The 27474-nt window shown below is 41.2% G+C and overlaps 2 protein-coding genes across 2 annotated transcripts; one reads left to right on the plus strand and one right to left on the minus strand.

Moving 5' to 3' along the window:
- The first annotated feature begins 3736 nt into the window (after positions 1-3736).
- Positions 3737-11103, plus strand: kcnv2a (potassium channel, subfamily V, member 2a). Its single transcript, XM_005921675.3, has 9 exons — positions 3737-4044; positions 4888-5025; positions 5980-6158; positions 6270-6453; positions 7500-7691; positions 7770-8024; positions 8114-8230; positions 8313-8438; positions 8937-11103. Exons 1-9 carry the CDS (start codon positions 3907-3909, stop codon positions 9198-9200), a joined length of 1593 nt encoding a protein of 530 aa, XP_005921737.1. The 5' UTR covers positions 3737-3906; the 3' UTR covers positions 9201-11103.
- Positions 11104-11413: 310 nt separating this feature from the next.
- On the minus strand, positions 11414-27194 carry pum3 (pumilio RNA-binding family member 3). The gene is given in 18 exon segments (XM_042220592.1): positions 11414-12086; positions 14160-14250; positions 16883-16970; positions 17131-17353; positions 17466-17608; positions 18281-18402; positions 18842-18883; positions 21107-21209; positions 21333-21411; positions 22898-23001; positions 23207-23381; positions 23582-23648; positions 24663-24756; positions 25206-25281; positions 25376-25559; positions 25898-26074; positions 26156-26234; positions 26833-27194. Coding segments are annotated over 17 exon segments (1965 nt in total). The 5' UTR covers positions 26223-26234; positions 26833-27194; the 3' UTR covers positions 11414-11956.
- Positions 27195-27474: the final 280 nt, after the last annotated feature.

Genomic DNA, 27474 nt, shown 5'->3' on the forward strand with positions numbered 1-27474 from the left:
AAATGTTTTGTGATACATGGCCTCTGACCTCACCCACTGATTTGTGGACTGTTTTAAAGCCTGTTCCTGAGCTGTACAAATTTTTTCTTTTGTCAAATCTTGGTTATCAAGAAAACTATAGGTGGTAGGTTGCAGGCAAAATACCAGAATTTCACTCAGCAGAGCTGATTATTCTACAAAGAAAGTACAACATTACGTTTGCTGATTTGACAAATGCTAAAATCCCACTTGTACATGACTGATATTACAACAGTAGTTGTAACTTTGTCTGTTAACAATGACTGTAGAAAACAGTCATTGGTTAACCATTACAGCCATACTATATCTGCATGATGCTGGGCAATGTTGTGCACCTGCAGGAACCTGGAGCTTAGGACCCACTGCATCAGCATTGGGTCGGATGATGGGTCAAAGGATTTCATCCCAATACTTGATTGCAGTTGTGGTGTTGTAAAGATCTGTACGTCCCTGCATGGGTATTCCAGACAATCACAGACCTACCAAAACAGGTGGTGCAAAGCAATGTTTCCATGGTCTCTCCAGACGTCATTCACATGAGAGCTGGTTTGCCACGAGCACATCTGTGAAAAGCACAAGATCAGTTATGTGTGCGAGTTCTGTTATGCTATGGCAAATCCCAGGCACTGAACAGTAGGCCCATTAGAGGATTTTGGGCCCTCAGGCGACCCTCATGAAGTCAGTTTGTTCAGACATTCTCTGCAGTGCCCAGCTGAAGGTCATTTTGCTGTGCTCATCCTGTTCCTCCATGCACAAAGGAGCAGAAACATTGCCTCTGCCCAGCTCTCTTGGAATTTTCTCCGTGCCCTTAAATCTGTAAGGGGTGGGAGAGCAAACCTGACAATGGCACACACTGATGTGCCATCCTGGAGGATTGGACTGCTTGCACAACCTCTTTAGGGTCCATGTAAAGCCTCGTGCTTCCAGTAGTGACACTGACCTGAGCAAATGCAAAACTCCCTCGAGGAAAAAAAAAACACAAACCTACACACACAGATGAGGGGGAAATATGTGATTGGCCTCCACCTGTAAAGCTATTCCTGTTTTAGGGGTTGTCTCATCGTTGCCCTTGTAGTGCACCTTCATTAAAACAAAACCAGCTAATTAACCAACTCTGACTAAACTGGCCAGATGGATATGCCAGAGATTTAGTGCATTTTGGGGTTTTTTTTGTTTTGTTTTTTTTTTTGGGGGGGGGGGTTGTTTAAAGTTGCAGTGTATTTACTGAAAGCATAACTCCAAAAATATGTAGTTCTCATGCTCAAAGCAAATTATAAAGGTAAATTTGGGTGCAAGAGAACTAAAAATGTTAATGCATGTGCGTGCGCACCTCCCCATAGACCGAGTGGAACAAGTAACAGAACAACTTTCATCTAAGTCTAAGGACTTCCCCTGCACAAGCAGGACTGACTCTGTATGTAATGACTTAAACTCTCCTCCTCTGCTTCCAGCACAGTTTAATCTACCCTCAGTCAGATCAGGGGCAAACATGAGGATGCGTGTATGTAAAGGGAAGTGGGTCGAGAAACTGAGTTTGCCTCCATCTTTTTATTATCCCTGTTTAACTGCAGGAAGGATTAATCTCCACCTAACTTGAGTTATAATTGCAGCAACTGCATCAAACGCACACACTTGGATTAAGGCACAGATTTAAAATGCGAAAGTCTGTTGCATCTGAAGGAAGGCTACATCAGATATTTGAAAATCGAGGTTTGTTGTGATGCATTTAAGGAGCGCTCTGAACAACGGGGAAATACTTTCCCAAGATCGTATCAACTGAAATATCCAAACTTTATGTCTTAAAACCAAAAATGTCTTTTATTTGACTGCTGGGAACAGTAGATGCCTTGCTTTCCATTTTTTATTTTTTTTATTTTTTTATTTATTTATTTTTTTAGAAAACAAACTAATATTTACTACATAAAATCAATCTGTTCATCCACAGTTGGCTCAAGGTGACAGCAGGTTAACCCTGCTGTTTTGTTGCGGAACAGGAGAGATGTCACATGTCATCTGCATCACTACAGAAAACAACAAAAAAATCAAACTTATAAAAGAAAATCACAAAGTCATCAATGCCAGTGTTTCTGACACTTTTGGATGAGTAAATTTGCCCTGGGTCAAATTAACCCAGGAGCATAATTGGTGTTCCTGGAAACCAACATAACAGGAGGGTTAATTTAGTTTTTCCATACTGTGGAGGATCCTTGAGTGTCTTCTGGATCTCTTGCAAGCTGGAAACCCTCAAATGATCAGATGCCCGATTCATGGCAGTTGATTCAAAGGAGCGACTCAACCGGCTCGGTTCCCCTCCAAGCCTCAAAATACATTTTTCAGTGAAGTGAGGCTTCAAACCATGTACTGCATAAAAGATGGACAAAGATGCTGCAACATTATGTCAAATCATTGATATTGACAATTTTTGATGAGCCAGAAATTACCATATTTGGACAAGACGATGTGCCGAGTTACTAGCTCACAAGTTTCTATCATAAACTATGCTATTCAAAAAAAACCTTAAAGGAACATTTTAAGAAAGACTGTAAGAACACAAAAAATCTGATCTGAGTGGGGGAAAAAAAAAAATCCCAGGTCGGGACCAGGGATGAACGGAGGTGCAGCCTAGCAGCATTGGTACTCTGTTTGTCCCACCACGTGCTTGTATGTGTGTCTGTCAATGTTGGAGAAATCTCCTAATGACACAGTGAATGAAGTCTAAGGGAATCATCTCCCAGATTTAGACTGAAACATAATGTCCCCGAGGTGTTCTATTGGATTTAACACAGGGGAGTTTGGGGCCAGTCAGTGGTTTTCCTACATCGTCCCACTAGTGGCAGATCTAACAGTTTTGGTCTTCTATGGCAAATCTAAGTCGGACTCCACGGTGTAGTGAGCACAGAGCTTACTAAAGGATGTTGGGCCCTCAGATCAACCTCTGGAAGCTGTCTTCTGATTGCTTGGTCAGATGTTCACACCAGTGGCCTGCTGGAGGTCATTATGCAACTGTGCTCCTTGCACAAAGGAGCAGATACTGGTCCTGCTAAAGTACCTTCTACAGGCCTGCCCAGCTCTGTTACAGTAACTGCCTATTACCTGGAATCTCCTCCATGGTTATGAGACTGTGCTGGAGGAAACGGCAAACCTTCTGGCAATGGCATGTATTGATGTGCCAGCCTGGAGGAATTGGGCTCCCTCTGGAAACACTGTAAGGTCCAGGTATCGCTAACAGTAGTGTCATTGTACTAAAATGTACACCAAAGCAGATGAAACTGATCAACAATCCCCTCAGCTACTTTACGGACCAGATCAATGTCCATGTGTAGTGAAGTATAACAATGACAGAACTTTAGATCTGCATGTGTTCTGTAGGGTACAGAGATTTTGACACCTACAGTCACCTACAAAGAAATTGCTACTCTACTTTTTTCTTATGCTATCTGTTGGCAATGAATGTCAGAACTGCATTTTATAGCTGCTCTGTATCATTACGTTTCAGATGCTGTTGTAAATTAAGAGTTTTCAAATACTGTCTTGTACAAAGCAGTGGACTGACATCTTAGAATAGTATTAAAATGATCACATTTATGACCCTAATTTACCAGATTTGTAAACTTATGTGAAACTTATGTGAAAGTGGGAGGAGAGGGAGAGCTTGAGAGATCAGGAGATGGACAGAAGAGGATAATAGTATTTAAAACTTTAAGCACCCGGATCATCTCAGTCAGCAGCATTAGGCAAGGAGAATCACTTCCCTCATCACTCTGCGTGTGATATCTCTCTGTCAGCTGTGTGCATGTGTGTGAACAGTATGATTTCTTTATTACTGAATGTGTCTGTGACTGCGACGTGTCTCTGTGCAGTTTACATTTAACACTTAAAGCAGCGATCATGTTTAACCACCTCAGAGCTCGAAGCAGGAGTTTATTCTCCAGCTACAAGCCCGGCAGCCGGACTCAAGAGGTCAAAGAAACGGTGGAACACCTGGACTTGATCAGCGCCTTCATTAAACCATGGAACTCCATGCAGGTCAGTCACTCGGTCCATTTGGGATTTGTTTGATTTGATGGAGCTATTTTTAAAAAACAGATTTGAGCTATACCTTTGGATTTTGGTTATGTTTTGTTCAGATTCAACAAGTTCAGTGAGGCTGAGACAGCTTCCATGGTTTTACGGCTGTTGTGTTTTTTCAGCATTGAACCACATTCTAGTGCTCAAGCTAAGACTCTCAAATATAAGATAAAGTAGGATTCATGGATGCATAGATATGGAGAGGTAAATGGGTACTTTATTGATGCCACAGGGGAACTTGCCGTCTCACAGCAGAACGGTAATGAATAAAAATAGTACAGGCTACTATAAGCAACAAATCAACAGCAACATTAAAGTAAAACTGGAACTTAAATATACAGATGTGGAGCTCTTCAGTGAAATCTTTGGCAAGGATGCCAAGCAGGAAGTGGAATTGGACTTGGTATTCCATCTGCCTTAAGCACTGTGTTTTCCTCAAATCCACGGCCAGTTCAGAATCTGCTATTTAAATTTGCTGAAGTACTCAAAGCAAACTCCACGCAGAAGACTGTAGATGACCAGGTGAACTGGGGACCTTCTTGCTATGATGTGAGGCAGAAATGCTATTTAGTGAACCACCATGCCACTTATTTTTCTCATAAGTTTGGAAAGTGATCTGTCACGGCAACCAATAAGGTAAAAATTACACAACAGGTGCTACTCTACACCAGGTTTGGTGTAGAGTAGCATTCACCTAATTGGAACTGTGATGAGCAAAAACAAATCTATTTTACTACGATCATATCTAAGCTGATATTTTTCAGTTTTTCTGTTCATTTTGTGTTTTGTTATATTTTGAAGGACCTTGGCAGAGACATCTACGATATTTATGCTGAGTATGAAAACGAGGAGGTGGAAGATCGATTGCCAGTGTCTCCCTCCCGCTTGCTGAATTCTCCAACCAAACACTTCATTCTCAACATCAATGTTGGAGGAACGGTAACTCTGCTTAACTTTTGCATAACTGCTAATATTTTTATTTTACTGTTAGGACTGAACCTGACACTTATTAACAAGCAGCAGAGGTGGCACTCATACATCATTATCAGACTGTGAGCTGCATATCTGTCACAGCCGTCTTGCTCAGATGTTACTGCTGAACCCGTGGAATCAGTGGTTCTGATCCAATCCCATAGAAACTTACAGATTCAGGAGGTCTCCTCTGAGTTCACTCTGACTTTTTCCAGTAACTACCCAAAGCTCGCAGTCATCAGAGAGTGTTAAAACCAAAGACTGCATATAAAAGATGGATGTAGCCCCCATGATATCATCCACTGGTTTTCAAATCTGCATTTTGAAGTCTCATCCTTAGTCTTTGGGCCACCAGTGGAGTGCTGTGTTATCAGCAGATTACAGCACACAGTAGAACATCAGACAAATAAAATACTAGATTTTTATTGACTAGAACAACGCCATAGCCTGCTTAGATGATCTCTACATGCAAGTCTAGTTTGGTAAAGATGAGTCGTAGCATATTGCTACTATTCAGATGGATGAATTACAGAAAAAAATTGACTCTCACAGAAGGGAGGAAGAGAAAAATGATCTTTTGTACCAAATGATAAACATGCTTTATAATGTTGTAACATTTGGCATTTTTTATGTGGAAGTCTGTGGGGATGGGACTCCCTGTAAGTGTTCACCAGAGAAAATTTGGTTGGAAAGTTGAAGAGCTGCAAATATCGCCACCTACAGGCCACCAAACAAAGCTACTATAAGTTTTACAATTGCGCTAGTTGTGAGCAATGAATAAAAACTAGATTTTTTAAACTGGTTTTGTACATTGCATATTTTTTGTGATATTAGCATTTTGTAATTGTAATGAAAATTTTTCTATGTTTTTTCAAATGTCTGTGCAAAAGAGAAGAGACTAATTCTCTTTTTATTTCTCAGGTGTATCACCTGCCTTACAGGTTAGCCGCCAGGTATCCGAAGACTCGGATCGGTCGCTTGGCCACATACACAGACCACAGCAGGAAGCTGGACCTCTGTGATGACTACGTCGTCCAGCGCAACGAGTTCTTCTTTGACCGCGACCCAACAATTTTCCACAACATCTTTAATTTCTACAGGTGACATAAAACACGTGAGGTTATAAGTCAACACAGGGACACTTTAATCTCCTTTGTGATATCTTGGAATGATCATGGATGCTGTTTTCCCGTCTCTTTCCTCTCTGTCAGAACTGGAGTGTTGTGGATTAAAGACGAGCTGTGTCCCCGAAACTTCCTGGAGGAGATAAACTACTGGGGGGTCAGAATCAAAAACAGCCAGCGCTGCTGCCGGATCTCCTTTGAAGAGAGGCAGGACGAGCTGAACGAGCAGCTGAAAATACAGAAGCAGCTGATTACAGAGATGGGCGATCTGGTGAGTAATGTCACACTTTTTGTGCATTTTTACTTAAATTGTGTGTAATAAATAAACATTTACATTATTGTGCTCAAGTTCACCTCAGTTGAACAGACTTAAAAAACCTTTGCATGATTCACAGTTCACAGTATTTATCTTATACCACACGGTAGTGCAGGCGCTCAGTTCACCATCTGTCTGAAACAACCTTTATAGCTCCCTGTCTCTTTTCTTTAAACCAGTTTTCTTCTAATTGGCTGACCCTCATAAATAAATATTTTGAATTACAGGTGGGTGGGGCTTTTTTCATGGATGCTAAATGTTAGAGGACCAAATAGGAAACGTATCTTTTATGTGCTGCGTTTTATAAAAGGTCTGAAAAATAAGTGCAAGATCTCATGTCAGGATCCCTCATGTTTATCTTGTGACCCTTTTGGGATTTCCGTCTTCAAATGTAACACACACACACATATACATGGCCATGGATTTTTATTTGCAGCCCTCACAGCCTAGAAAACAGTAACTTTCCCTTCTCCGTAAGAAGTGGATAATCCACAGGACACAGGAGGCAGTTTGTAATCAGTGACTTTATTTATTTTACCACCGGTTCGACTCCATATGTTTAACAGTGCTGCAAAATAAAATGTCACGGGTTCATCACCTACTGCTGCCTCATTGGTTCAGCAGTTATTTTTTTAACTCTGATTTGGCAGTAATCTGCTGGCTGACTCTGAGTCTGTTTGACCTACATTATAAATCAGCGCTCTGCTCTGCTGTCTTGACAGATGGGGAGAAGAGAATAAGCTTTTCCTTGGCACAGATTTATACAGATGTTTCCATTACAGTTTGCTGTGCCCGTTTTTTAGTTTAATTCAAGCGCGTTTCAGTTTGGTGACTTGTCTTGACATTTCATTTGTCTAGTTTTATCCTCAATGAAAAATAAGATGTTTTTATACTGCCTATTTTTCTGGTTGTTTCTAGTGAGCATCAAGTTTGACTCCCCTCTAAAAAGCAAACAAAAAATGCTGTTTGTATCCTGTTGCTGATGCATTTCCATCCTGCAGGTAGAAACAGAGGAGAATGAGGTGTTATTTAACGGCATGGCCTTTGGGCAGACCCGGAGGAAAATCTGGAACCTAATGGAGATGCCATTCTCCTCGATCACAGCCAAGCTTGTGGCAGTCGCATCCTCCATGTTTGTGCTGGTGTCGCTGGTCGCCATGACCCTCAACACCGTGGAGGAGATGCAGTACAAGGTGTCTATAACACTAAAACCATGACTGATCCTTTATTGTTTCAGAACAGAAGCTGTATCTTTATATTCTGTGTTCTAGACACCATCAGGTGAGCCCAGTGGCAGGTTCTACGGCGAGTACGTCGAGACGTTATGCATCACCTTTTTCACCCTGGAGTACCTGCTGCGCCTGATCTCCACCCCTGACCTGAAATGTTTTGGACGCAGCATGCTGAACACAGTTGATCTGATCGCTATCCTGCCACACTACTTGCAGATGATCTTGGAATGCTTTGAAGACAAGGACATCCACGTGCACTCTGGAGACATTGAGACAGTAGCACGTGTCGGGAAGGTAAAGAAAATACGGGAGAGTTGTTGTTGTTAAACTTTAAATATGGTGGTCTTATCCATGTTTAGTAGTGTTTTTTTCCCTCTCTGTAGGTTGGGCAGGTTCTGAGGATCATGCGTCTGATGAGAATCTTCAGGATCTTGAAGTTGGCTCGTCACTCAACGGGCCTCAGAGCCTTTGGCTTCACGCTAAGACAGTGCTACCAGCAGGTCAGGGTTTATCTGCAGGTTGAGAGAAATATGAAGAAAGTGTTTAACTAAATGCTGAAATTGCTCTAAAATATCTGTCCAGGTGGGATGTTTGCTGCTCTTTATCGGCATGGGAATCTTCATGTTTTCAGCCATGGTGTACACAGTGGAGCACGATAGCTACAACACCAACTTCACCTCCATGCCACACGCATGGTGGTGGGCTGCTGTGAGTCGACACACAATTACACCAACAATTTTTGTTAAGTACACTTGCTCAACTGCTCATTAATGCAAATAAGTGTTGGAACAGGAGAGTTGCATCAGGGATGTAAGTCCAACAAATCTAATGCTATCATGTTAATATGGACCAAAATCTCTGAGGAATGTTTCCAGCAACTTGTTGAATCTTTGCCAATTAAGACAAGCAAGGTGTAACAGTAAATGTACTTTTGCCTCTTGGCATCTATTAATGTCTGTGTTTCTGGATATGAAACCCCTATTTATGACTTTTAACTCATATCCACTGATTCAACGTACACAAAATGAAGATCTTACACTTCATTTTAGAACCAGTGTTTTACATAAAACATAACAATGTATACAAGTAAGTGTTTGTGTGGTGGGACAAAAAAGAAAGACATGTTTCAGTAAATCCTACCTAAGATCATTCAATCTCTGTGTCTACCTTTGCGTCTTTATAGTTATTGTCTCTTTCACCCCTCAGGCGAGTATTTCCACAGTGGGCTATGGCGACATGTACCCAGAGACCAACCTTGGACGTATCTTTGCTTTCGCCTGCATCTCCTTTGGCATCATTCTCAATGGCATGCCCATCTCCGTCCTTTACAACAAGTTCTCTGATTATTACACCAAGCTCAAGGCCCATGAGTACACTGCTGTGACCAAGGCTCGTGGGAAGATGGGCTTTGCCAGGAGGGCAGCAAAGAAGTTCTCAGAGTTCTGCGATGACAGCATTCACCAAAAGTGATGACAGTAGCTTGTAGAAGTTTTAAGAGAAGAATTACAAACATGTGTTTGTGACATGTGTGACAGGTTCCTGATCACACATACTGCAGACAGTACCTGAAATTTCCATAACAGCTAGACTCTATCTGGATGAACTGCTGGATGGTGCGATGCTGCTGGAAACTTCCACCACCAACAACACTTTTCTGATATCAGTTAGGTGGTGTACAGGTAAATAGAAGCCAGGAATTGTACTTGTCATTCTACCTCTTTTTTTCAGGTTATTCGGTTATTTTTACAAATTGTTCTCACAATGTTCAAAGCAATATTATTGTTCATAATAGAACTATTTGACTGTTCAGATGCCAGCACTGGTGGAAGTGGAAACTAATGTGGCAAGAGACATTTCAGTGAAACAGCTTCCAGAAGCCATTTAAAGTCAAACTTGAGGACTTTCTGGCCAAAGAATTGGCAAACCTGTTTATTTATGCATACTTTCATCCATCCTCCCATTATACATGATGTAATCCCGCCCATTAAAAAAACCAAAAAAAACCCCAGTTGGTTTAAATTTGGTTACTATACTCTTGCTCTGTTGTGCTCCCTGCAACTCCTATTGGCTTCGCAGTGCAAACCTTTGGGGGTGTATGACCTTAACAGATAACCATGGACCTGATAAACTGACTTAGTTGGTGTTTAATGCACCACCACTTCTTCTTGCTAGGTCATGCTCTCCTGGCTGCAGTGTTTAAATTTCTTTGTGTGTAAACTTAGATTATTTAGAAATTGAATAAAAACTCACATTTCTAAATGATCCGATGTCAGTCTCAATTTTATGTTTTAGCTTTGTGAGCTGGGTAGCAACAAAAATTCATGTTGTAGGCCAGAAGTACCGATCCTGGACAAGCCCCCAAATTTATTTTTAACCAAGGTTTAAATACATTTTGTAGAGGCATATCTGCCTCTGTTCATGAACACTCCCACAAATGCTCCTGGTCACATTCCTGACCCGAAGTATCCCAGGTCTCAACTCTCACAAGCAATGATCCTTGGCACAAAAGTCAACGGTTAGTTTTACACAGAAGGGATTTAAAATGATCAGGACAGGATTTCTAGAGAGTGACCCAAACTGAAAGCAGCACTGTAAACAGTTCAGTGGTGCAAAAGGAGATAACCTTGAAGGGGGGCTGTGGCCAAATTTATATGTAGTATCACTTTTGCTTATTATTGTTGTACAAAGTTTTTTTTTTTTAAATTCCAATTCTCAAAGTCAAAAAAATGTCCTCTGAATTAAAGGTGTTTATTTATTTCAAACCTGTCTGTGGTGAAGCTGTTAAAGCCTCCATCCCCGACATGGGACCCGATAACATTGAAACATCCAACATCTGGACAGTGCCTGAGAGACCTGTTTATCTGCCCCATGAGTCTCTGTAAGAATGAAACTGTTTCTCATCGTCTTGTCTTCAACAGTTTGTGTACAGAACTTTCTATCCTCAAAATATGAACTGTATCTCTGGAGCCGACAACCTTCTTTTATAAAATATCAGATTTTTTTTAAGCAATTTCTTGCTTCAAATGGCAAAAAGAATTGAGCCAGGTTCTTTCACAAGAAAGCAACATTTTAAAAAAGCGATGTAGTCAAATTACACGTATGACATTGTCAAAGAGGACCCATTATGTTCATTTCCCCTCCATATTTTTATTCTTAGGCTCTACAGGAGTGGCTTTGCATGATTCAGAGTTAAAAATTATTTATCTTACAGGTATTGCCAGTCCATTTACCATGAGCACCAACCATTGGAACAATATCTATGGCAGAAATGTGACAGGTTCTTCTGCTCACTGAAATAAACCAACATTTTAAAGTCTACTTTGACAATGCTCGTTGATTACTTGCTTGCTCACACTCAGGTTTTGGGGTTCTGTGTCAGCATCACATAAATAAATCTCTTATTTAAAAAAAAAAAAAAAATCATAATTCATATTATAATTGTCACAATAGTCTTTATTTTGCAAACACAGTAACTTTGTAGCTGATGCTTACAACATATAAAATCTTACAAAACAAATCTGAAGGCTGATCAGATGAATCCTAGTTCACACAAATTACCAAAAAACTTTGGGCTTTGTCATGTTATGCACATGGTTTTACTTGTCCAACCTTTTTAATGACCTGCAGAGTGTTGGCCTGAACATAGATTTTAAAATCAAGTCAACTGGAGAAGACCCCAAGCATAAAATAAGCAGGATTTTCTCTTATAATTACAGTAAGTATAAGAGACCTCTGTTCATTTCTTGAAGATCTTGTCATGATTCATTCATTCATGCTAAGCTCATCAATCACAGACAGAGGCCGTTTCCCATTCACTAATCAGCTCTGTATCTAAACATTTTAGCCTCTGTCCATTAAACCCATCACTTTGTCCAGATTTGTTTAATGTAAATGATGAAGTGCTGAGTTTCAAAGACAGTAATGGACTCGAAACTGATTATCTGAGAATTTATGTGTGTTGTCCGTTGACTTTTGAACTGCCAGCTGTTCTTCCATGTTTGTAATCTGTTTTCTTGTAGTGGTGACCATTTTTCCAAACACTTTTCCTAATTTCCCAGATTCCAAACAAATTCCCATCCACTGTAATTACACAGCAGTGTGTCAGGTTGTATCCACTTCCTGAAAAATGTTCCCATTTGCTGCTTCAATCACTCAGTCATGCAGGTGTTGGTGCCACAGAGGCAGCGATGGGTTAAACATCAGCAGTTTGTTTGGAAGAAACAGGTCTACTTGTTCAGATTCTCCAGCAGGATTTCCACGCCTTTGTTATTGCTGATGCTGCTAAGCTCCGACCTGATGGACTCCAGCGCCGCCTTCACCTCCGCAGCCACAGACTTGTCACAGCTGTTCAGCAAACTGCAAAGAAACCCCGCCCCCCAAAACTTTAATTTACAAAAAAAGAGGGCAAACTGTTTCTTTGTGATACCAGAGTCGCCCCCTGTTGGTCCTTAGAACAAACACATGGTTATCTTCAGTTTAAAATCAGCTGGAAGTGCCATGTTTTCACATGTTCTTTGAGCATGTTTTGAAATCAGTATCGATTACAGTGGGGCAAAAAAGTATTTAGTCAGCCACCGATTGTGCAAGTTCCCCCACCTAAAATGATGACAGAGGTCAGTAATTTGCACCAGAGGTACACTTCAACTGTGAGAGACAGAATGTGAAAAAAAAATCCATGAATCCACATGGTAGGATTTGTAAAGAATTTATTCGTAAATCAGGGTGGAAAATAAGTATTTGGTCAATAACAAAAATACAACTCAATACTTTGTAACATAACCTTTGTTGGCAATAACAGAGGTCAAACGTTTACTATAGGTCTTTACCAGGTTTGCACACACAGTAGCTGGTATTTTGGCCCATTCCTCCATGCAGATCTTCTCGAGAGCAGTGATGTTTTGGGGCTGTCGCCGAGCAACACGGACTTTCAACTCCCGCCACAGATTTTCTATGGGGTTGAGGTCTGGAGACTGGCTAGGCCACTCCAGGACTTTCAAATGCTTCTTACGGAGCCACTCCTTTGTTGCCCGGGCGGTGTGTTTTGGATCATTGTCATGTTGGAAGACCCAGCCTCGTTTCATCTTCAAAGTTCTCACTGATGGAAGGAGGTTTTGGCTCAAAATCTCACGATACATGGCCCCATTCATTCTGTCCTTAACACGGATCAGTCGTCCTGTCCCCTTGGCAGAAAAACAGCCCCATAGCATGATGTTTCCACCCCCATGCTTCACAGTAGGTATGGTGTTCTTGGGATGCAACTCAGTATTCTTCTTCCTCCAAACACGACGAGTTGAGTTTATACCAAAAAGTTCTACTTTGGTTTCATCTGACCACATGACATTCTCCCAATCCTCTGCTGTATCATCCATGTGCTCTCTGGCAAACTTCAGACGGGCCTGGACATGCACTGGCTTCAGCAGCGGAACACGTCTGGCACTGCGGGATTTGATTCCCTGCCGTTGTAGTGTGTTACTGATGGTGACCTTTGTTACTTTGGTCCCAGCTCTCTGCAGGTCATTCACCAGGTCCCCCCGTGTGGTTCTGGGATCTTTGCTCACCGTTCTCATGATCATTTTGACCCCACGGGATGAGATCTTGCGTGGAGCCCCAGATCGAGGGAGATTATCAGTGGTCTTGTATGTCTTCCATTTTCTGATGATTGCTCCCACAGTTGATTTTTTCACACCAAGCTGCTTGCCTATTGTAGATTCACTCTTCCCAGTCTGGTGCAGGTCTACAATACTTTTCCTGGTGTCCTTCGAAAGCTCTTTGGTCTTGGCCATGGCGGAGTTTGGAGTCTGACTGTTTGAGGCTGTGGACAGGTGTCTTTTATACAGATGATGAGTTCAAACAGGTGCCATTCATACAGGTAACGAGTGGGGGACAGAAAAGCTTCTTACAGAAGACGTTACAGGTCTGTGAGAGCCAGAGATTTTCCTTGTTTGAGGTGACCAAATACTTATTTTCCACCCTAATTTACGAATAAATTCTTTACAAATCCTACCATGTGATTCATGGATTTTTTTTTCACATTCTGTCTCTCACAGTTGAAGTGTACCTCTGGTGCAAATTACTGACCTCTGTCATCATTTTAAGTGGGGGAACTTGCACAATCGGTGGCTGACTAAATACTTTTTTGCTCCACTGTATCTGCTCTTACTGTTAGATTCTTATGCTCTTGATAGATTTTTAATCACCGTTTTATCATCATCTGATAATATCTAGGATAGAAGTAGGCAGCACGCAGAGGTTATTTTGTGCTAAAGAAGAGTCATGTGACATTTGACATTATGATACCCTTCATCCCTGACTGGGGTTTGAGTTTTTGTCCAGCCAGTTAATAAAAAGACTATCTGAGCTGAACTTCAGTTGTTATACAACCCTCAAGAAACATCCTCTGAAGTGATAGAAATGTGTTTGTTCACCGACCTGCAGAGCACCATGGCTCCTCTGTTGACTTTGGCCCAGCTCTTCATCTTATTTGTTCCTACTGTGTCCACGAGGATCCTCCCAAATTGCTCTGAGAGGGTAAAACAGACAGGCAGAGATGAACAAGATACAGAGATAAGAGATAAGAAGATATATAGTTTCCACTTTCTAGCTCTGATGTGAAGTGATTTTCCTGCAGGTATGTAGGAGTATTGCAGTTTGTGGTGGTTTGTGGTTCTGTTGTTCAGCTCAGCAGAGACACACTCCAAAGCTGTGTGTTTGGCTTTTAGCCCACTGAATACCACCTGTCTGCTTCTAGCGTACTTGTGTTTTTAAAAAGTTCACTTCTTTCTTTTGATCCGTAGCTATAACTGACTAAATCCTCAATCGGGTTAGAGGGGACAGGCACTAAGCTGTTTTCACACATGTGGCCATTAACATTTGGAGACAATGCTCTAGAGAGTTGCCAATGAGAACACAATGTCCAGCTCAGTTGAATCAGGCATTAGCTGGTCTTTAACCTGGCGGTATGTTAGAAGTGTGACAGCTGGACACTGGACCTTGTTTTTACTTTGGGTATAACTATTGATTTTATTTACTCTGAGGACATTTTTATTTGTGATCACCATGTTATTGTTTTTAACATGTCTTTTAATGAGCTTTTGTCCCCTGTTCAACGGATACTTAGCTCTCGTATCTTAGACTTCTCCACAGCTAAGAAATTTGCAGATGCTTTTAACCTACTATCTCCTCATAATGACGTTGATTATTCAACCAATCTTTTGAATAATTATTGCCTTTCTATTTTAGATGAAATTTGTCCGGTTAAAACGAGAGTTTCTGCTTGCAAATCTCTACCTTGGCTAAATGACAGTATTTGCGGTCTAAAACATGATTGTCGTAAAGCGGAGCGCAGGTGGAGAAAAACCCATCTAAATGTTCATCTCCTCTACCTAAAGGACCTTTTAGCTTCTTTTAATAATGCTATCAGAGATGCGAGGGCTGCCTATTTCTCACACTTAGTTACAAAGAGCAGAGGTAATCCTAAGGTGCTATTCAACACAATTAGTGACATTGTTACTCCTGCTCTTCCTGCAGCCCCTATTTCATCTAATGAGGACGACTGTGACAGTTTTCTTTCTTTTCTGCTTGCAAAGATGAAGAATGTAAGAATAAATTTTTCTCATGCAGCACCTGTTATGTCGATCTCAACCCCATCTTGGCACGTCATTTTGGATACTTTCTCTCCCGTTTCACTACCTGAGCTGGTAAAACTAGCGAATTCAGTAAAAACATCCTCTTGTCCACTTGACATTGTTCCTGCATCATCATTCAAAAATGTCTTCCAGGTAATTGGTCCATCTGTGCTCACTCTAATCAACTCTTCACTGGCGTCTGGCATAGTTCCAGTTTATCTTAAAAATGCTGCTATTCTCCCACTTTTAAAAAAACCTCAGCTAGACCCCTCTCTTTGGAGCAGCTACAGACCTATCTCTAAATTACTGTTAATTGCTAAGCTTCTAGAAAAGGTTGTGGCTAAGCAACTTATAGCAGCTCTGGAAAAACATAGCATTTGTGATAAGGTTCAGTCTGGCTTTCGCAGAGCTCACTCCACAGAAACAGCCCTTCTTAGGGTCTCAAGTGACATTCTGATGAGTAATGATGCAGGAAAATGCTCAGTCCTACTTATGTTGGACCTAACATCGGCTTTTGACACTGCTGACAACCGCAGCCTCCTTGAAAGGCTTAAACATTGGGTTGGTGTATCGGGTACTGCTTTGGAGTGGTTCTCCTCATATCTACATCACCGATCTTTTTCTGTGGTGATCTCCGATTTTAGGTCATCCTCTACCTCCCTTACTTGTGGTCTCCCTCAGGGTTCGGTCTTGGGGCCTTTATTGTTCTTAATATATCTTCTCCCCCTCAAGCATATAATGGGCTCTTTTGAGGACATTTGTTATCACCGTTATGCTGATGATATTCAGTTGTGCATCTCTTTTAAGCCCCAGGATTTATCTAAGCTTCAGCTTCTGAATGATTGCTTAGATTCCATCAAACATTGGATGCTGCAAATTTCCTCTAACTCAACGAGGGGAAAACTGAAGTCCTCGTATGCGCTCCTGACAGATTTTTATCCCAGACAGTGAAAGCCCTTGGTCCTCTTTCAGTGTATGTCAAATCCTCTATCAGGAATTTAGGTGTAACTTTTGACACGACTCTCACATTGGATGGGCATGTGAAATCTCTGGTTCGGTCTTGTTTTTATCATTTAAGAAATGTGGCTAAGTTAAGCCCTATTTTATCTCACCCTGAACTGGAGATTGCCATACATGCATTTATTTCCTCACGCTTGGACTATTGTAACTCTTTCTTTATGTGTCTAAGCAAAGGTTCTCTGGATCGTCTACAGGTTGTGCAAAATGCTGCAGCTAGGCTGTTGACAAAATTTTATTTATTTATTTACAGCTGCTGCTTCCAAGCAGCTGTCATGTGTCCTGTCTGCTTGTCTAAAAAACACAGTGTTCCCAGCATTGTGAACACATCTAAACCCAGCCTGATTCCCCTGCAAATATCTGGAGTTTGTGTGAAAATGACTCAAGCTATTCTAAGAAACCCACTTAAACAGGTTTTTTAAATGCTCAGCACACTGTCAGAAATGACCCTGAATTCAACAACATTCTCATTAAAACCAGTTTACTGTGTGTGTGTCAGAGTGTCCTTACCTTCCTTGCCGGCCTCTGCCAGCGTGACGTCCTGCTCTATGAGCCACTTCAGCACCAGGTGTCCTGCTGGATGCTCTGCCATGTGAAGCTACAGAGGGCACAAAGAGCACAGCGCATCAAACATAAAGTCACCATCAAAGCTTCTTTTAGTGAATTTTCAAGTAAAAAAAAAAAAATTCCTCTCATATTCATATTTGTTGTTTAAATGTTGACACTTTTGTGCTCGGTTTCTAACTACTGTCACACACCTTGCCTTTAATCCCTCCTGGTACCAACTCCTGATTGGCCAGCTGAGCCACAGCCGTCATGGCGGGCCGCAGGTCCCCACAGGCCGACGCCAAGATGTCGCTGATGGTGACGCTGGTCGCCTTGTCCATCGCCATGGCAGCTGCGTTGTTACACAGGTACTCCAGCAGCGGTGGGGAGACAACTTCCAGCAGCTCCTTCCTCCGAGTTGCTGTGTCCTTTTTACTGAACAGAGCAGAAACATGTGACCTTCACTCCATCTCAGACTTTTATATGTTAGCATTACTATTTATTTTTACTTTCTTGGATTAAACAAAACCGTCCATATTGCTGTTACCTGTGTGCGTTTCCGTCTCCCTTCTCCAACACCTTGATGATCTCCGGCACCAGGTGAGCCGGGTCTCTGGGGCTCAGCAGGTACACTAGGACCTTTTTACCGTACTTGTTACCTATGACCTCATCCAGAGATTCTAGGATCTCCTGGAAAGGTGGGACACAAATGAGTTTTTAATGGGGATACTTCTTAAACATGTCATGCTTTGCATTCTCTCCCCTCCCAGTCAGGAGCATATGAGTCCAGGAACCATCCAAGTCTGAAGCTAAGGTTTCTTTTGCTGTGGCAGTGTGTGTCTGCCCTGTTCCTGTTCAGACAGATTTGCACTTTGGCTCAGGCCACTCACAGTCATTTTTCTCTACACTCTCTAGTCAGTTTGCAGATTCCTGCTGGGCTCCAAAACCATTTGAGTCTGCATACCATCCATCCATCCATTCGCTTCCGCTTATCCTTTTCAGGGTTGCGGGGGGCGCTGGAGCCTATCCCAGCTGTCATAGGGCGAGAGGCGGGGTACACCCTGGACAGGTCGCCAGTCTGTCGCAGGGCTAACACATAGGGACAGACAACCATTCACACCTAGTGGCAATTTGGATTATCCAATTAACCTATCCCCACAAGCTGCATGTCTTTGGACGGTGGGAGGAAGCCGGAGTACCCGGAGAGAACCCACGCAAACACGGGGAGAACATGCAAACTCCACACAGAAAGACCCCGGCCTGATGGTGGAATTGAACTCAGGACCTTCTTGCTGTGCGGCAACAGTGCTAACCACCGTGCCCCTGTCTGCATACCAATGAAGTATTTTGCATTTGACTTACTGAGAGCACGGCCTGTTTGACCAGCTTGGTGTCGTCCACACAGTCAAATATGGCCAAAAGAACCAGGTGAGCAAACTCCCCCTGTGGATACATACATATATCAGTCCTCACTCTTACTCACTCTGAGGAATTTTAATTTCTGAACAATGTGACTTTAAAGAGATCTAATAATCAGCTGCTATTTTCTAGTTTTGAACAATTGTGCACATAACAAGTTGTCTGAGACGTTTTAGAAGATACATCAAGAACAGAGAATTTCATCACAAAACGTCTGAAACACTGACAGAAATCCACAAGAAAAATAAGACTAATGAGAGGTAGAAGTGGAGGTGAGAATACAAAGTACAGAAATGACAGTGATTATTTTTTGGCAGACATACAACCATGAAGTTATTTTACACTACACTAAAAACATCCAAACTGTTTATTAACATACTTTAACTGACCTGGAACAGACCACTTTCCGCCATGAATTGTAACATCATTAAACGTAGGTCGTTTGGATGGGTTTAATCAATCAACACAATGATTAAAGGAACTCACCATGGAGCAAATCTTCACCCATGTAGGTCTTCATAGTTTTTATATGACTTTTCCGGGTTCCTAAACAAAAAAATATAAAAACAATGATGTTGTACATTTGTGTTGGTATACAGACGCAATGTGCCATTTCCTGCAATCAGATCACAGGGCTCGCAAAATCGCTAGCCCGACGTCCCGGGGCTAGCGATTTTTCCAGTCGGGCTACCAAAATCTAACTCAGCCCTGCCCGTCGGGCTATCATAGGAAGGAAAATATATGTCTATGCTTTTGCATTCTTTCGCCAATGTAGCTGAGTAATTATGTCATTGGCATCGATGAGCCACTGTCAATATGTGACATATTGAAATCGCTTTTGAATTTGCGCTTGTTTTTTGCTTTCACTTTCATTTTGCGATTCGCGCGAATGGTGTGTAGAGAGCAGCAGCACTGATTGGTGAGTGACGATTAATTGCGCACCATTTCCTCTGACTTCGTCTTATCACTCATTAGCTTACTTAAAGGACAAGTGAAATCTCCGCAGCAAGCTTAAACATGTGAGAGGTTGAGTGCGCAGAGAATCGCTGAGCTTATGTAGTGCGTGTGTAAAAGCAGCAGGATATTACCGTATTTTAGTTCTGCTGAGCCAAATAAGACAGGTCAGGGTGAAGAAGGAGCAGCCAAAGAAAAGCTTACCACAAAACGGAAAAGTTATGACAAATCAGACTATAAGGCAAAAAGAAAGTCGCAGCTTTATTGGTTTCATGGACAAAAGAATTTCTGTGGCTGGAATATGACGAGCTAAATAACATGATGTTCTGCCAGGTGTGTTGTGAGTTTCATTTGATTTCTGAGTCGACAAGCGCCTTTGTTACTGGGACTAGTAGTTTTAAGAAAGACCGCATCAGAACCCATGAGAAATGCAAGAAATGCATTATTGCCCAGTCTGCAGTATCTTTCCAGGAACAGACACCAATTGCAAAAAACATACTAAAAATAAACCAAGCACAACAAGAACTCCTGAAAAAGCTGTTTAGAACAGCGTGCTATATTGCAAAACGTGAACTACCACTGGCAAAATTTAGCAGTCTTTGCAAACTTCAAAAAGCAAATGGCCTAGATCTTGGTTCCACTTGCCTCTTACCCGTGACTTCAGTGGAAATTTCAGATTCAGGATCTGACACAGACTGATTCATGTGCTACACAGTTCTTACAAGTTCATAGAAATTTCTGTTCAAATTTGTATTTGAGTTGATGATTGTAATTTTTATACAGTTGTTGTGATTTTTATTTTAACAATTTTTTTGATTAATTTTTGTTTCCATTACAATATTATACTTTAATGTATAATATTGTAATGGAAACAGAACATTAAAAAATTGCTTTCTTTTTTATTCGGGCTCCTTAAATTTATTTTGGGCTACCAAAAACTGAAGAATGCCTGCCCGAAGGGCTACCAGAGATTTTGAAATTTTGCGAGCCTTGAGTCATCAACATTAGTTACATATATATGAAGTTTGGATGGTGCCAATCTAAAGATTATGAAGAGCTGAAGAAGCTTTAATGTGTGGCTGGCATGTTAGAAAATAATTATGATCATCCATCTTCTGCCACTTGATGTCCATCAGGAATCCTAATCAGATGCATGAACCACCTGAACTAGCTTCTTTCAATGAATAAAGCAGCAGCTCTACTCTGAGCTCACCCCTATTCTAATGAAGAACAGGCCATCTTGCATCTTCTAGAGGAAACTCATTTCCCCTCATCTTTTGGTTGCTACCCAGAACTTGAGGGTAAGAGTGTAGATGCACCACTGAACTGACAGCTTTGCTTTTACACCGCAGAAGAAAACCTCTTTGATCACCACAATATTAGTTTACCCTGGGGCTTGTGGTACATGGAACAATTCTGATAGGTAATAATAAAAAAACAACTTTCAGCCTAACCTTTATTTCCCAATGGGTCACAGTGGATGGACCTGCAACCCTGTACTGGCTTACTAGTACAGGTAAAAGCCTGGGTTTGTGTGTCCTCCTGCTAACCTCATGAACCGATAAATAAACACAGGTGATGACTTGAGGTCATTTATGCCACCGATTTTAAACTGGGTACAAGAGTCTTTACGTAAACAAAATCCGATCAGGCTCTCTCTTCGTGTATTTTGAGGCCATAAGTTTTGTTTTCGAGCAGAGTTTTTTAAATGACTCCCATGGAGGAAAAAAGAAAAGAGTGACGGCTGCTTCTCAACTGTCTGTAACAACAGAACTCCTGCATGTGCACGTGCAGTTGTTGCATTTGAGCGTGTGCGCACCTTGGCTGTGCCGTGCCACAAGCTGTTCATCGCCACTCGGGCTCCGTCATGAGTGTGGGCCATGTAGACGACAGACTGTCTGATGGACTCGATCATCTCCTGCTCGAATCGCAACAAACACAGAGCAAGGAGAAACAATTATTATTCCATTTTTAGTTCCAATGAAGCAGCGATATTCAGCTTCTGTTCTTTAATACATGGAAACTTTAAAAAGAGGCTCACCGTTCTCTGTTTCTCAGGAGCACACTGGAAGAAATCCAGGAAGACTTTGTGGACTAGAGAGTGTTTGATCACTTGTTCCCTGAAATACAAAAAAACAGTCCAAGTGATTAACAAACATCCAGATAAAATAAAATATAAACAGAATTTTAAAAACAGAGCAACTGCAGTTAATGGCATTTCCACTTTAGATTCACTTTTCATCCTTCCATTTGACCCATACAGCAATCCTGGCATACAACTTCACTTCCTGTTTGACAGCTTTGCAGCCGATTTCAGTTAACCATATCTAAAATCCATCTGATAGCTTCTGTGAGCTTTGGTCTGAAGATTAAAAAGTTTGGATAGAATATTTGTGGCATTTCAAAAGAGGTTAAACCTTTAACTTCTAATGGTAGAAAATCCACAGTGGTGCCAAATGACGTAGGCCACTTTCACACTAGAACTAAACCAGTGCTTCATTTTTCAAAACTGGGGCCTGTGATTCAAACACGTAAAATCACCTCCTTCTTCCACCCATATGCACAACGTGCAGACTTTGAGTGAAAAGAATGACAGTAGAATGACTTAGGTCTGAATCAGGGCACCAAAGAGCCATTTTAGCCCCTCAGGCTGAATACTGGGAGAAACAGAGCCGTGTGTCTGTGTCTGGGGTCCAGCCCTGAACGTAAAACTCAGGGTCAAAAATATAGAGATATTTATTGAAAAATAACAGCATATTAAATGCTCTTTTAATGTGATTTCTGTTTCTGAACATCGCTGCAGAGCTTCTCCATATCAGGGCTGTAATATTAATGCAGTACTGCAGTGGCATCAGTCAGGAAAGAGCACCGTTTGGACTTCATGTGGTTCATGTTTGAAAAAACCTTCTCGCATAGGTATACGGATCCAAAGATGGACAGGACTCCGAAATATGGAGAGAAATTTGTCTCAGTGTGTACAATATGATCTGCAAGTATAAATTAAGTTTAACAAATGTGTTCAATGATTTGTGTATAACTTTTGAGGACTCACACGTGCATGTTTAAATCCACACAAATACAAAACAGAAATACCAAATCTGACCTAAAACCATTTTACAAATGCGTACATCCGAACCCGAATAAGTTCAGCTCACCAATCCGATAATTCTGACTTTCCTGACTGACCTTTGTGTGCGTACAAATGTCTAAAACAGCATGTAACATCTCTCTCACTTACAAAACCTTAAATATGTGTGGACGAATCGACTTCAAGGTTTTATTTGTAACTTTTAAGTTCAGTAATGAAATTTTATAACTTTAACTTTCTTTTAGGTTCTAATTTATCTAAAAGAATTAAATTCTGACCATAAATGCGTCTCAAACCAAATCAAAGTTTCCACATCAGCTCAGATTTGTTCTCATCTTTAGGAAAAACATTTTAAACAATGTTTTTATTGAATCTTTTGCCATTTTACCTCAACTTAATGTGAATTGCTTTATTCATTAGTATAACAAAAACTGAAAGCTTTACCCACACTCTGTCAGAAAACATTTGTAAAGGACTTCAAAGTCAAACTTGGCAGGTGATTCTTTTCCTGGTCTTACTTCTGGGCCATGGGTGTGAGAATCTGCTTCATCTCGTCCATGATGTTGTTCAGCTTGTCCGGGTTCGTCCTTACGACTTTCTCAAGGGTGTTGAACTCGTATGACTGGACACGGACAAAGAGACGCACAACACCAATTAATAAACACACCTCTCAAAAATAATAATCACAATAGTGGTCGGCCTGTTTGTCTGCCCTCTGGTGGCGCTGATACAAAACAATAGTTTTAAGCCTCTGTGTGTGTGTGTGTGTGTGTGTGTGTGTGTGTGTGTGTGTGTGTGTGTGTGTGTGTGTGTGTGTGTGTGTTTACCTTGCAGACAGTGTAGGTGTTGCCGTACAGCTCATCTGTGAGCATGAGTCTCTGTGCGAGCACCGCTTTGTCATTGTACGCATATTCAATGATGGACGAGGCAGCGGCGTGCCGGAGCATCTGTCGCACGTGACCTTTAAACCTGTTAATCACTGCTGCCACCAGCTCTTTGTTCCTGTGGAGGAAGTAAATACATAAATAATAAATACACCTAAGATTACACTTATCTACTGCAGAACTTCATTGTAGCTGCTGAGCAGTTTATTCTGTCATATTTAGCTGAATTCATTTAAACTGGTTGGACAAAATAATAGAAACACCTGTTTCAAGACGCATCTGCAGAAAGGGGAAAAAAACTCCTCTAAGCCGACTCACCCGTACATCAGCAGCTTTTTCACCACATGTCTGCCGTACTGTGACTTGCTCAAACTCAGGATGTCATCTGTTAAAAGAAAACAAGGACACAGTCGTATAACTGGATCTTTTTATGTCTACTCACATCTTACTTATTGAATTTTGATGTAAAAGGGAAAATGTGCTGCCTGTTCATAATCCGTGGATGAGGTGTTTTGAAAAAAGCGGCAGAAGCTAGTTTCAGTAGCAACAAATATGACTTTGGCGCTGATAGATTTCTGTTGGTTTTGATAAAAATATAAATTTTCTGGAGGGAAGTAGCAGGGAAAACCCACTGGACCCAAAAATCATTCGTTACCAGCAAAGTTATCAGGGCCGTTCCTGCATGAGTTGAAAAGGTCCAAAGGAACCTCACTAGAATTCTAATATTTTTAACCAGTTTTGCTGGTCTGTAGTCCCATTTACTCAAACATATAAGACATTTTTCCCATTCATCCATCCTTTTTCGCTAATCCTTATCAGGGCTGCAGGAGGGCTGGAGCCTGTCCCGGGCACCAGAGGCATGGGTACACCCTGGACAGCTCACCAGTCTGTCACAGGGCTAACAGAGAAAGACAGACAACCATTCATACTCTCATTCACGCCTATGGCCCATTTAGAGACAGCAATTAACCTAACCCTGCTAAATATATGTCTTTGCACTGTGTGCTGAATTTTTATGCCAGCATAAAAATGAACGTACATTACTCATGCACGCCAGGGTTTTCTCAGATTCTGGCTGGTTAAAGCACCACGTGTGGTCAATTTGTGATTTCCCTTTGTTGCTAAAAGCCTCGTTGCCATTTCTAAAACTTCTTCTGTGCAAGAATAAAAAGTTAAAACAAACAAAAAATAAAAAATAAAAGGGAAAACTATCCACTGTCACATTAAAATCCAGAACTGCTAAATGCCCACAGCCCATTCTGAGTTTTCTGTCTGTATTGGGGATATTTTCTAGACGTCACCTCTGAATTAACTGGTGATGAAAAAGCTCAGAGTTTGGGGTAACTCACACGCAGACTGTAACACTTCCAAAGACAGTAGATGAAATTATGATGATCACCTTTGAGCTCCTCAAACACTTCCTGCCTTTGCTCGTGGTTGCTGAACTGAATGTAACACTGCAGCACTCGCACGGCGTCGTGAGCAAATGCCATCTGGAGGAAGGAAAGCACGGTCACATAACAATCCAAATCATTCCATAAAATTAAAACAAAATGCAAGAAACTGCTTGTTTTCCTCTGTTCTGTTTTTATGATGTTTTATGATCCGTGTGTCCACTTTTAAGCCTCTTTACTTTCTGAGTCAATTGCAGACATGATGAACAATCCTAAGATAACTACATTTTAAAAAGGTACATCTTATTGGAAGCCTATCCTGTTTGTTCTTTTTTTCCGTCATATATGATTAGGCTAGTGTATGTACACGTAATTCCTGTGAGCCAAATACTTAGATTTCAGGAGGTTTTTTCCCCACTGTATGATGTCAACAAGAGTGAATGTCCATAATATGGTCATTTGAGGATGGGTTCATTTTAAAGAAAAAGTTAAACAGGTTTAAAAATAAAGATAAATCCAAATGTGCAGTTTCTAACAAACAGACGAACCTGTTTGACTTTTCCATGGATCAGATCACGAAGCTCTCTCAACAGTTTCTTCTTCAGGTCTTTCTCGCAGTTCTTCCTGTTAACACAAACATCCAATACTGAACCGACCGCAGCAATACAAATGACGGCCTTGTCTCCGACCCTGTGAGTGAGTGTGTGTGGACATGTACCTCCTGAGGTCTCCCCACATATGTTTGGACTGATTGATGATCTCATACATGTCCTTCCTCTCAGCTTCCTGTCGACTCTTCTTCAGGTCCTTCTTTCTCTGTTGCCTGTTCTTCTTCAGCTCCTCCTTTGTGAGCTTCTCATTTGGTTTAAACCCATCCTTCTTCACCTTCTTAGCCCCAGGACCTGATCTCACACAAAAGAGGAAATACAACTTTTACTTTTGAAGACCGTCCTCTAACAGAAAGGCTCTCAGGAGAAGCCGAACACAGAATCAGTGATTTAGAGCAGAATGCGTCATTTCAGCAGTCTGACTGTCCACACTGTAGCACAGAGAGTCTGTCTCATGTATTTATTTATTTTTACTCTAAAACTAACAAGCAGTGCGTTGATAACATGTGCTGTATATGTGCAGAATGTATGTGTGTTAATTATGTTCAGCTTATGATATACAACCACCTCCAATGTTTACAGTGTCAGATTTGGTCTGTAAAGAGCCGATATTTCCTCACCCTCACCCTCACCTCCTTCATCTTTAGCATCTGTCAGTTTCCTCTTCCCTCCTTTAGAGAAAGAAAACTTTGTTTGTCTCTTGTCGCCATCCCGGCCCTTCCCCGGTCGGCTCTTCCTCTCTGCGTTGTTGTACTGTTTGAAGGGCTTTTTGCTGCCCGGTTTTCCACCAAATTTGGTCCCTGTGGAATCTGGGCAAAATGAGACACCGCAATCACAAAACTGGTTTGATGTGATGAAGCTTGGAAGCGTTGTTGTAAAAGATGCTTTACCTTTTCCTTTCTGCATGAACTTCTTCCCATTTCTAGGAGAAAAATTTTTTTTTGATTGAGTTTCCATCCTAATGTCTGTCTGAGAGAAAAAGTGAGACAAGAGTAGGAAAATTAACATGTCACATACACGCAGGTGACAAATTAAAGTAAAAAAGAAAGAAAGAAAGGATGGAACGCCAATCTCCCACAAGCGGTTATCTGGGTTGAAATTTGTTGGTTATGGAGAGTGTAGCATGTGATCAATATCTCTTTCATACTCATCAAAACCACTGCATGACCGCTCATGCTGTCACACATAGGCTGTATACAACAAGAGGCTTAGCAGGCACCACAATCCTTCACTGTGTGCTGCAAAGTGATGATGAGATTTTCTATCCATCAGTTACTGCAAGTACAGTGTACTTTGCTGTGATCTGCAGGAGAAGCAGCACTACAGCTGGTGATACTAACAGACTGTACAAACTGGAATCACGAAGACTGGTTCTGTGATTGCAACTGATGAGAACTAAAAACTGCTATGCTATCACTCTCTATAACACAATATATCTGAAAAAGAAGCACCTGACAGATGTTAATAATAATAATAATAATAAATATTAGTATCATCTGATCATTATTTAAACTGCTTTAATAAGTAACCAAATATGGGAAAAATAAAGTATTCCAGAACATCTTACCGAGGCAGTGAGAAGCTTTGTTGGACTGGGCGAAAGTGTCTGACGATAACGTTTCTCTGATTCTAATTGGATTTAAACTAGAACCACAGACAAGAAACTACACCAAGCTTTTTTTCTTCACGTGCTGTTAATGACGAAACTCTGCTTAAATTTTAATATTAATGAACCACTTTTCCATCAGTTATAACAGTTTTGAAATGTGTTTTCGATCCATAAAGCGCTTCTGGTGCTTTTACCCAAGCTACTTAGCTAACAACATATATAACACAAGTTAGGAACTGTTATTGCGCAAATAAAATTAGCATTTTGTTATAACATAACGACGTAAACGTGATTTTTTCGAGCAGTTAACTCACATTTCAGATGTACACGCTACCTCAGCTCCGTCCCATGTGTTCTATAACCGACACGGTTTACGGCACCAAGCGTCCAATCAAACTGAAACTCCACTGCCGTAAAACGTTGGTTGTTGCGACAATTCATTATCGCCCAAAAACGCCGCACCGATAAATTTATTCGTTTCAGCTCCCAATATTTAACACTTCGAGTGGTTGTGCAGTCCCAAAGTGTACTGACAAAAAGTGAACTTCTTTTTTTCGATTTGTGGAGCTCTGAGCCACTGTAACGCGGCCAATGTTTGTT

This window comes from Haplochromis burtoni, unplaced genomic scaffold (assembly GCF_018398535.1).
Source record: "Haplochromis burtoni strain Fernald_Lab_line unplaced genomic scaffold, NCSU_Asbu1 Contig_51, whole genome shotgun sequence".
NCBI classification, from domain to species: domain Eukaryota; kingdom Metazoa; phylum Chordata; class Actinopteri; order Cichliformes; family Cichlidae; genus Haplochromis; species Haplochromis burtoni.

Excerpts from the sequence above, each read along its gene's own strand:
- kcnv2a (XM_005921675.3), top strand. The coding sequence starts at position 3,907 with ATGTTTAACCACCTCAGAGCTCGAAGCAGGAGTTTATTCTCCAGCTAC. Across the intron at positions 5,026-5,979 it reads ACATCAATGTTGGAGGAACG|GTGTATCACCTGCCTTACAG; the intron begins GTAACTCTGCTT and ends TTTATTTCTCAG. Across the intron at positions 6,159-6,269 it reads AACATCTTTAATTTCTACAG|AACTGGAGTGTTGTGGATTA; the intron begins GTGACATAAAAC and ends CCTCTCTGTCAG.